The following is a 12,028-nucleotide window of genomic DNA, read 5'->3' on the forward strand; positions in this document are numbered from 1 at the left end:
GAACTGCAGTCTGCTTACATACTGTAATTTGTAATAAAAACATATTTGCCATTCTGTTCCTTCTTTCCATGTCAAAAAGGGAGGAATAACTGCGCTAAATCAAGCGTGAGAGCAAAGTACCCAAAAATGAAAAGCAGCTAACACACAAAACAAACAAAGTCCAAAAAACAATGACAAATAAAAGCTAAAGCGCTAAGCAATTGTGATGGAATAAAATAACAATTAAATCACTTCAACTAGGTAAAAAAAAGGGAATACTTGAAAAAACATAACCAAAACAATATTAGTGAACCATAATAGTCCAATAACCAAATGTCCACAAATAGAGTGTCCTCAAATGGAGACTTTTCTCTTCAATCTCAAACTGAAGAAAAGAGCATGCAGTCAAAATGGATACATCAGAAGTATAGATGGATCGAATATACAATAGTATACATCTGGAAAGTGTTCAAATGTGTAGATGGGTACTCTTACCACCCCAGATGGACGCACATCCCGTACCGCAGTGCGTCTAATGCGCTTAAACTACTGGATCCCCAGTGGTGAGATAGCCAGGAGTAATGCTGATGCCACAGCTATAATTCCAATCCACTCACAGTTGGATGACTGTCCCAAACAGGTGGCTCCAGGGAAGCAACAAATGGACGACAATCATAAAAGCAATGTGTGAGGATATGCCCCAGTTGAAGACTATTTAGTTGAAACACGTTGGGACGCACCTCCTGCTTCCCATATTGCTTTTATGATTATAGATTTTTGTGATACTAGGTGTATGTTAAGTGAATAAGATGAAAGGCTTGGAGCTGAGCACTGGTGTGTGTTTCCACACCTAAAATAAAATATAGGAAAAAATGCAGCAGTGCCTATACTAAATGGTTAAAACAATAGTGGTGAAACCCCCTATTGTGGAAAACGCAATTCCCTTGGTTTATATGGCCAAAATAATGTGTGCAGTGGTAATTAAACCTTCAGTATGTAGCGACTTCAAAGACAGCACATGATCCTGCACCTTCCAATATATGCTCTCACTGTTCTTTGAAACCTATTCACAGGTCCCAATATGCTATAATTACGGGATAATATGGGGAGTACAGGATAAGACCCCTGTAAGGGGAAGGTGTATCGGGACCTGTAATTAGGTAAGAAAAGAAAATCGCTTAATTCCCCCATCAATGCTGACTAAATGCTTCCGGCTGAGGTTTATCTGCCATTAGAATACAATGATTACTATGGACAGCTGTAATAATACCAATAAAACCAAACAGGTTGGTTGTACTGAAGTTGGTCAATGAAAAAGCTTCAGTACAACCAGCCTTACCATAGATAGGTCACAATTTGTTTGGTTTCTGCTGAGCTGGCCAAATTTCGATCCATCTATGGCCAGCGTTAATCGGTCACATCACACTAAAGAAAAATCTTTAAAGCGTTTGTTAACCCCCCCAAAAAAAAAAAACAGATCCTCTTCATTTAAAGCATGTTATATAGCACAATGCTTGTGCTGTGTAATTTGGATCCCTGTATACCCCAAATAACCTGGCTGATCCTGCCTGGCTATGCCCTCTCATTGGCAAACTGACCACGATAATCATGGCTGCTGAGCCCTAACACCGTGGTCAATTTACACGATTCTGTCATCCGCAGTCCTGCGCTCTTGTGTCCTGTGTCTTCTCTGTCCTCCTCCCCCCTCCCCTCCCTGCCTGTCTGCTCATACCAGCACCCGTCCCCCTCCCCCCATCTTCCGATCTGTACCTATATGAGCGTGGCTCCTGATGCTCAGCTGATTGTTGGTTCTCTTCTCTCTTCCCCCCCCCCCTCTCCCTGGCTGATGTCAGCGGGAGTGCTTGGCCCCACCCACTGCAGCTGTGAGCTGGAAAAGTGAAGAGATCAGAGGAATCAGCTGAGTGCCAGGAGCGGAGCTCATATACTGTAGGAACAGATCAGCAGATTTTTTACATAACACAGGCACAGGGAAACGTGTTATTATGGTACAGAGGGGATAAGACTATTTTATTGCAGTGGGTTAACAACCACTTTAAAGTTCTGGAGATGGGAGGGGAGGGACAAAGTTTAACTTTCTTAGCAGAAGTCAGGACTTGTATAATTGATGGATTAATAGATATAGATAACAAATCCATGACATTTTCTGTGGTAGGGTTGTTTCTTATTAATGATATGATATGAGTCCAGCTGTATAATACAAGAATACCTTGAAGAAAACAGGTACATAAAATGCAATATTTATAGTGTGAGACATGCACACATAAGTCATTCTGTAAAACTCTGGCAATGATATTAAAGCATAAAAGGATATTAACTCTAAAAGCAAACATTTCATTTTTAAAAATACTTAACTGCTCTGTGCAAAGATTTTGCACAGAGCAGCCCTGAGCCTCCTCTTTCCAGGTCCACTGTCAGTGCTCTTGGCCCCTTGCCAAGTGCCCCCATTTCAAGTTGCTTGCTATGGGGGCAATTGTGCATGCCCACTCCCAAGCCTCCATAAGACACACAGGGGTTGATTTACTAAAAGAAAATCCACTGTGCACTTCCAAGCCCATTTGGAAGTGCAGTTGCTGTAGATCTGTAGATCTGAGGGGGACATGCAAGGAAAATAAAAAACATAATTTTTGCTTGCACATGATTGGATGATAGAAATCAGCAGAGCTTCCCCTCATTTCAGATCTTCCCCTCAGATCTGCAGTGACTGCGCTTCCAAGTGCATTTGCAGTACACTTGTAGTGCACAGTAGTGCACAGTGGATTTGCCTTTAGTAAATCAACCCCACAGAGTTCAGTTCGGCCTGCCCCCTGCTCCTTTCTCACTGGTTGTGATTGACAGCAGCAGGAGGCAATGACTCCCATTGCTTTGTCTGAACCAATGAGAAGAGAGAGCCAAGAGAGCCTCTGCTCTCGTGCATATGTATGTATTGAGATCAGGAGCAGGTAAGTATTTAGGGGGTCTGTAGGGGGGGAGATACTGGCAGATTTTTATTTTTTTACCTTAAACCCTTGTATTTTTTTTCACCTTAAAGAGGAGCTGCACCTAAAAAAAAAATATTAAAAGCCAGCAGCTACTAATATTGCAGCTGCTGACTTTTAATAATATCACACTTACCTGTCCCATGTTCCAGCGATGTCGGCGGCAGATGACGAGCGATCGCTCGTCTCGCTGCAGCCACCGCCGCCATCCTCTGTCAGGGAATCGGGAAGTGAAGCATGAGGGCTCACTGCCCGGTTCCCTACTGCGCATGCGCGAGTTGCGCTGCGCTTCTCTTATGGTCCCCCGCTGTGTCTCTGGGAACTGTGTGTTTCCCAGAACACAACGGGGGGGGGGGGGGGGGGGGGGGGCGGAGCGATATGGGGGTCTGCGGAGGTCTGGCCGGAAGTGGGTGCAGTTACCTGGATTATCCAGGTAACTGCACCCCCCTCCCCCCGAAAGGTGCCGATTGTGGCACCGAAGGGGGGAGGGATAATACTAGCGGAACTTCCCCTTTAGGGTGAAGAACCGCTTTAATGCATCCTGTGCATTAAGGTGAAAAAGCACCTGGCAGTCACCGGCCCCCCAGCCCCCCCATTTTACTTACCTGAGCCCCTTCATCTCCTCGGTGGGGACATGCTGTCCCTCTCTCCACTGGTTCTTGATTGGAAAGATTGATAGCAGCGCAGCCACTGGCTCCAGCTGCTGCCAATCAAATCCAATGACGCGGGTGCCGGGGGGCAGGGCTGAGTCAGGCATTCGTGTCTTAACTTGGGAGCATGCCCGCAAGGTAACTCCCTCAGGAGACTGCTTCTCCTAGGGTGTTATGTGGGGAGGAGCTGGGAGAGCCCCCAGGGGACCCCAGAAGAGGATGTTTGGGGCCACTCGGGGCAAAACGAGCTGCACAGTGGAAGTATGATATGTTTGTTATTCTTTAAAAATAAAAAATGATGGGGGCGTGGCATAGCAGCGCTGCTCCTCTCTGCCGAGATCCTCTGGGGGTTATCCACTGACCGCAGAGCCTGTACCACAGTGACTTACGGTGGGTGAACACAGCGGGAAGCAGAACATGCCTTCCCGGAAAAGAAAGGAGCCGAAACTGCTGAGTAAGCTGCCAACGTACTTCATGCAGCACCGCCGGCCAGAGAAGCAAGATGGCGGTGGCGGAGGTGTGCAGGGGCAACGCACGTGTGAGAAGCCTCTACAGAGTGGAGGAATGCAGGGCAGATTGCAGAGCTTCCCTGGACGAGCTACAGGGGAAAGATCTTCCTCATCCATGCCATCAACAACTTCAAGCCCAGCTAAGAGCAAAGAGAGGCTGGATGGTGACCCGGAAGAGTCTCTGGAGGTAAGCTTGACTGCATCACAGGATGACACAAGAGAGCTGCAGGATTCCCTTACAGATTTTCCCACTACAAACATGCCTGTGATGGACACTACATTGAAGGACATGTTAGTGTCCCTCCACTCCACTCTGCACACAGATATTTTGACACTGACACAACAGTTTAAAGCAGACATGTCTGCAATCAGTAAAAGAGTCTCACATGTGTGGATGCATATAATGACAGGGAGGATGAAATGCTTCAACTGAAATCCAAGCTGGCAAATTTGATGAACAGATCAAGAAGAAATAACATTAAAATCCGGGGCATACCGGAAACGGTTAAACCAGGTGATTTAAAAGAGTATTTCACTGCTGTGATGAAATCTGTACTCCCGGAAGTCACTGAAGGAAACCTGATCATTGATCGTATTCACAGGTTGCCCAGGCCTAAGAATGTTCCCTCTCATTTGCCAAGAGATACTATTGTAAGAATACACTTCTTCCACATAAAGGATAAGTTCATGATGGCCACTAGATACCGAGACTCTTTGCCCCCTGACTTGCAGGATCTATCTTTTTTTCCAGATCTGTCAGCCTTTATAATGCAGCAGTGGCGACAGCTGGCTACTATCACTAAACCGCTGAATAACCATAAAATAACATATCGATGACTATACCCTGCAAAACTGTTGATCACTAAGGATGGGAACACACACCTCATTGCCAGTTTAAATTAAGGTCTTCAGTTGTTGTGGGAATGGCAGATTATTCGTGACCCTGGCAGCGGTGAGGGTAGTATTGTCGGCTCTCCAGTACCCGCCGGGCTTGGTTCCGATACTGAGAAAGGCTACGTTTTCCACAACTACGCAGTATACCCTTTAATCCCTGGAGATCTCAGGAGGATGCCACAGACTTTTAACTCACCCCCTTGTTCCGAGCGGTGATTTGCACCGCACAGATTCAATTAAGAATCGCAAGTTACGTTTGTTTTGTTTATTTTGTTAACTATTATTTTTTTGAGCTCTCCAAGGGACCCACCCAAGCTACTACTACGCGTGAAGTGTCTTAAACTTAGCTCCATCAGCCCGGATGGACGGGTGTGAACTGATCTTGTACACGGAAGGTGAATTATTGGTTACAAATTCCTTGTCTGTACTACCTGGGAAGTGACTAAACGTTGAAACATGCCTATTCAAATCACCTCTTTTAACGTTAAGGGACTCAATACCCCTTTTAACCTCCCTGGCGGTACGATTATTTCGGATTTTAGGTGCTAAAAGCGGTACCATTATTTTGCATGAAAATTTGGCGTTTTATATTGTAGTCCTGTAATTCTTAGGAATAACTCTCTTAAATCTGTCCAAACCAGAGTCTAGCAGACATCCCGGGTATGATAAAGTTTGAAAAATTAAATCATAAATTATAATATAATAAATAATTATAAATAATTGTACCAAATAATAATATAACAATAATAAAAATTATTCAATAATGTAATCAAATCAAAAACACTGAAATTTGCTCAGTTGCAGAATTGTCACTGTCATTACTTTTCAGTGTTTGATGACGGATCTCCCCACAAATCGCTATCGCTCAATTCTGCGAGTGATTCTAATTTATTATCGCTGTTTTCTAGCTGCTCTAAAATCATTTTTGATGTACAGTGACAGTTTTGGTTGCTATGGGCAATCTCCAGTTTCCAGGCATAAAGAACAGTTTTTATTATATAAAACTGCATGCAGGACACTGGGCAGACCACTAGGGACAACGGGGATGTGAAATATTTACATACAGCAATGTAATCTGTAAGATTACATTATACTGTATGTATACTGTTTGTTTCACTTTTTGAATTTGGCGCCGATCTCCGTGCCCGTGCGTCGCAACGCTCGCAGGGCACGGAGATCGGCGGTGTGATGCATCGAGCGAGACACGGCTCGCTCGTACAGCGGGGAGACAATGCTGGATCCGAGGGAGAAGGTAAGTAAACCTCCTCCTGGATCCAGCGACGCTGTCCCGAGTCTGACTCGGGGATACCGCTTTTGGTATGAAAAATCCACCCCGAGTCAGACTCGGGAATACCGTCAGGGGGGTTAAAAGATGGCTAGCCTGCAAGGAAGCACTCAGACTTTGGAGTGATCTTATCTGTTTTCAAGAAACACACTTTGCTTCACATAACTCACCGAACTTTCATCATTGTAAATTTCCACATGTCTTTGTGGCAAATGGTCCTTCCAAAAAGCGAGGAGTGGCAATTGCGATCAAGGACACTGTTCAATTTACGTATTTACACTCTTGTGTAGATGACTTGGGCAGGTTCCTAATACTTGTATGTGAAATAGAGGGTAAGGTATATACACTAGTAAATGTTTATCTTCCCAACAGGAAACAACTAAGCTGCCTGAAGAAAATTCGAAAAAAAGTTGATGCCATACGTCGGTGGGGGGGGGGGGGGGGGGTGTAATTTGGTGTGGAGATTTTAATATGATTGTTGATAGAGAGTTAGACTTGTCTAGTGATACCAGACTTCAACAGCGTAGAGTAACCTTAGATTTGTTTCTGTTTGCATCCGGTTTGTGCGATGTGTGGAGATGTCAGCACGCCCCTGAGAGAGACTACACGTTTTTCTCGGGGGTGCACCATACCTACTCTCGCATAGATCTCTTTTTAATGGATACATTTCTGTTGCAAAAAGTAACCAGATCAGAAATCCACGATATAATGTGGTCAGACCACGCGCCTGTATCTGTACATGTGGGGGATCGTAGGGCGGAGACCAGGGCAAATAGGTGGCGCATTGACCTTTACAATGTCAAAACCTGAAAACCATAACAACATTAAAAAATCATTGGAAGAATTTTTTGCCATTAATGCCCCCTCGGTCGACGATCCCTTTACATTGTGGAGTACGCACAAGGCGTATATTCGAGGCCTCCTCATTCAATTGAGTGCTGTAGCAAGGAAGCAGCGTCTTAAGCGACTCTCTGACCTGCTGGAGCAAATGAATCACTTGGAAACCCTTAATAAACAAAAAACAACCCGGCAGCTCAGGGAGTTGCTTTTTGTAGCTAGGCAGGAGTTACGGGCTCACTTGGTGGCTCAATACGATTCCCAGATACGGTCTTTAAAGGCAACACCATACAGGTGTGGTAATAAAGCGGGGAAATTCTTAGCTTGGCAGGTTAAGGATAAGATAATCAGACAAAGAATTCCTCATTTGCTACATCCTATGGATGGTTCGAAAATAACAAACCCTAAGGGTATAGCACACAGGTTTAGCGAGTATTATGCACAATTATATAATCTTAAAGAGGATTCTGCTACCCCCCAGCCTAATGAGGAAATAATTTCTGCCTTTCTTTCCTCGCTCAAGTTGCCCCAGGTGTCACAGACCGACCTGAACACGCTAAACTTACCATTTACAACTCAAGGGATTGAAACCACGATCAAAGCTCTTCCACATAATAAATCCCCGGGCCCTGATGGATACTCTTCAGAGTATTATCAGATATATAGCAATATATTGTCCCCTTATCTGCCTCAAGTTTTTACTAAAGCTCAATCTTGTGTAGAATTCCCACCAGACATGCTCACTGCAATGATCACAACCATCCCCAAGCCAGGCAAGACACCAGATGTACCACAACATTTTATACCCTCATTATTAAATGTAGATGTGAAAATTTAGGCCAAGCTACTTGCTAACAGACTGGCAATCCAGTTACCGAACTTAATTAGATATGACCAGGTTGGCTTTGTGATGGGACGCCAGGCTACAGATGCTACTAGGCGGATGTTAAACCTGGTGCATCTTGTGGAACGAAACCGGAAGCCTTCTCTGCTCCTGGCTTTGGACGCAGAGAAGGCTTTCGATAGGATGCACTGGGGGTACTTGAGATTGGTCCTACAGACATTTGTGTTGATGGGGTTTATAAGTAATGCAATACGGAAAAATATTTAAATTGGTCCATGGGTCAACCATAGATTCTAAGAAGGCAGAGATGTGTTATAAATGTTTGGCAAGGTGGTATTATACCCCTGATAGTACGCGTAAATTCCATCCAGACCGCGCAGGGGAGTGTTGGCGAGGGTGCAAAGAAGTGGGCACTATGGCCCACATATGGTGGGGATGTCCGAAAATTAAAAAGTATTGGAATACAATTCTATCCTATATCAAAGATATAACCAAAATCGAGGTAGCCGCAGATCTGTGGGTGGTATTATTTCATGGTATACAGGGCTCGGTTAAGCCGCTAATTCGGCATTTATTAAATGCTGGGAAAAAATGTATTTCTAAAAACTGGCAAGAGAAAGAAGCACCCACAATGTGGGAATGGGTGAATGCTGTCGAGGACACGCAATGGATGGAGTGCCTAGATAACAATTTGAAAGAGAAGAGTAATAAATATATTACTCAGAAATGGAAAAGTTGGCAAGAATTTAAAACAAAATGGTACATTTCTGAAAGGCTAAGGGTATAAATCCCACACTGAGTTAGATATTGTCATGGATCAAAAAATGTCCTTGTTTTTCTTTATTGCATGGGTGTTCCTCGGGGCCAGTGGGAGGAGGGTGGGCAATAGGGGGGGGGGGATAGTCCCATTAGGGCAAGAAGAAATGATTGTAACAATTTATTGAAATATTTAAAAAGTGAGATAACTACGAAAATATAGGATGCAAGCGGGGGATTATTTGTAAGGAAATTTGCACCTATTAAGTAGTTAGTTCAATATAAAAAAAAAAAAGGGGGGATATAAAACTTGCCACAATGATGTGAAGGATGAAAGGGATTCTGAGCAGTAAGCTGATTTGAGTCCTGTGGTATAAACGGAATTCACTGACGTGGTAAAAAAAAAAAAAACAGAAAATAAGTAATGCAATACTGCCACTTTATTCAAGTCCGTTGGCATTTGTTTGCACTGAAGGCATGTTTTCCAAAAGATTTGAAATAACGAATGGTACGAGGCAGGGGTGTCCCCTGTCTCCCTTGATATTTGCCTTAGTGATGGAGCCATTAGCCGAGAAAATAAGATCTGATCCCAATGTTAAAGGTATTCAAGCATATTCCACCTCCCATACTATTTTCTTGTTTGCAGATGATGTGATTCTTGCACTTTCTGACCCAATAACATCATTAACTGCTGTCCACGAAATTTTGCAACAATATAGTGCTATCTCCTACTATCAGGTTAATGCCACAAAGTCACAGATATTAGGTATAGGTGTCACTATTACAGGATTATACAGGATTATCATGCTATGGTTATTTTGGACCAACTTAGGTATTGGTTTGTAGAGACAGGGGGTAGACCGTGGTGCCAATTAGAAGCTAAACAACTACGTGGTAGATCCCCATTGTCATTGCTTATGGCTAGCGACATACCCAAGGATAGTGACCTAGCAGACCACCCTACAATCCAAGCAGACCACCGAACTTGGTCAGATTTAGACCCCCAAGGGAACAATAGACTCCCCGAGTTGCCATACCAATCCCTCTGGATACCTTATTGTGGGAAATTCCTGATTTGAAACTTCACAACTGCTCCAACAATAAGCCACTTAATTTGACCGACTTAACATCAGGGGTAGACTGAAGCCCTTTACAGTACTACAACGGGAATTTGGGATACCAGAAAGGGAAATTTTTACATATAATCAGATTGCCTCCCATTTTCAGAAATTGAAGGTTACACATAAACAGATTCCTGAGCGAATATGGAATATGGAATTTTCGAATATCGAATATGGAAATTTCTGCAGTCCAAAAAGCGAAACTAAAAGGTATAGCACCAAGTTACAAAGAGTTGAACACTAAAGCTACATTTACTAAAACTACCACAATGCTGAAGTGGGAAAAGGAGCTTGGTAGGGAATTCTCAGACTTACATTAGAATAGTTGAGAGCAATAAAAGTTCACTATCAATACTCAAGGAGTGCAAATCACGAGGAACTTAATCAAAAATTGTTGGTAAGATGGTATTACCCCCTCATATAGTTTCCAAATTCTCAAAAGATAACTCAAATTTGTGTTGGAGACAATTTAACCATATAGGCACTCTTTTGCATATGATGTGGTCCTGTAAAGTACTTCGCAAATTTTGGTCAGATGTAGCTCAACTGGTGTCAAAAGTAGTCGGAAAGCGAGTAGAGTTAAGCCCAGAGCTAACAATTTTGAGCACCCCAAGCCAGTAAGAGCTATTACTACGCATATCTTACTAGCGGCAAGAGCAACAATATTGTATAGATGGAAAGATATGGAGCCCCCTGCTATTGGAGAAGTGGTTGCTAGAGTAAATGTAATAGCCGAATATGAGAAGATAATGGCATATAAAGATAGTAAAGTACACAACTACGAATATTACTGGGCACCTTGGAGACGCTAATACTCAAGTTAATATTCCTTTTGATTAGGCCTTAAATTGTTAAGGGCCTCTTTTGTACTTTTCGTTTCATTTAATCTTTTTGGTACACTATACAAAATTTTGGATGTGTTGTCTTTCACTATAAGTCCCTCTTGGACATTATTGTCGGTAAAGGGTCTAGCTTCGGATAGAGATGTGATGATTAATGATACATTCAGGAGTGAGGGAGGGGTTCTCTCCTGCGTTGCAGAATGTCCTTGAGAAGGGACGCGGGGGGACCCCCCCTTACATTAGTATTGGTATGGGACACTTAGTTGTGACTGAAGCTGTAAAATGACAACCCTATAGTCATGGTGTACCTGTTAGAACTGTTGAAGTCATGTAAGTTGTTGAATTGATAAAATATGAATATATGGTGACACTGTTATACTGTATACCTGCTGTATATCTTGATATCTTTTATAATTAATAAAAATGATTGAACATAAAAATAAAAAATGATCCTTTACAATAACTTTAATGCATAGTATGCATTAAGGTAAAAAAAAAATCTTTCTGCTTTTAGAACCATTTTAATTACATGTGCTAATGTTCAGTTTGTTGATGCTTTAGTCTTCCAAATGAATTTAAGAATATTGCTATATAATATGTAACCTGTTTCAGGTCCTGTTATGTCTGGAAACAAAATAGAAAAAACTGTGATAAAACAAAAAATATCTCCAGTAGGTAAGTGTTTTACTGCTACTATATGTCTCTACTTTTAACAATGCTGCTTAGACTAAAATGTGGGTGGACTACTAAGGCCCCTTTCACACTGGTGCACTTTTCCAGAACAAGAAAGAACATGAAAGCTATTCCTCATTAAATTTTATGTAACCGCTCACACTGCAGGTGCACTGCACTTTAAGGGTCCATGTACTAGTTTCCTTGGTATTTTCTTCTGCTCGAAAAATCAAAAAAATGTAATCCAGAAAGTTTTTCTCTGCCTCTAAACGCTGAGCTTAAAATATGCCTCTGAAGATCCTAATGTTCATGGACACATAAGATACCATTGAGCTGATTCTACAAGCAAAGCCAAAATTCCTGTAGAAGCAGCATTTTTTTAAGCCCAATGTGCATGGACCATAAAAAGTCCTGCATGCCGCATCTTTGGTGCAATTTTTCAAAACAGAATGGCACCTTTCATTGTAAGTTAATGGAAAGGAATCAAAAGTGCTCTAAACCTGGGCTCACACTGATGTGGGTTAGAAATCGTGCAAGTTCAGTAGAACTCAAGCAATTTCTAACCGGCAATGCAGTCCAACTTCACGGACGTTTTGACAGGTATCTGTGCGGGTTCATGCACAGTAGTTCGGAATCTACTTCT

At 42.7% G+C, this 12,028-nt stretch overlaps 1 protein-coding gene across 2 annotated transcripts in view; it reads left to right on the forward strand.

The window, feature by feature from the left end:
- The window catches only part of LOC143935931 (mucin-5AC-like), a 251,510-nt gene that overhangs the window by 18,311 nt on the left and 221,171 nt on the right, over window positions 1–12,028 (forward strand). For both annotated transcript variants that reach the window (XM_077460154.1, XM_077460146.1), the window contains exon 2: window positions 11,326–11,388. In XM_077460154.1, coding sequence (XP_077316280.1) covers window positions 11,326–11,388 — 63 coding nt within the window. The remainder of the gene's footprint in view (window positions 1–11,325; window positions 11,389–12,028) is intronic.

This window comes from Lithobates pipiens, unplaced genomic scaffold, assembly GCF_037356315.1.
Source record: "Lithobates pipiens isolate NorthernLeopardFrog02 unplaced genomic scaffold, aLitPip1_a1.2 Scaffold_10, whole genome shotgun sequence".
NCBI classification, from domain to species: domain Eukaryota; kingdom Metazoa; phylum Chordata; class Amphibia; order Anura; family Ranidae; genus Lithobates; species Lithobates pipiens.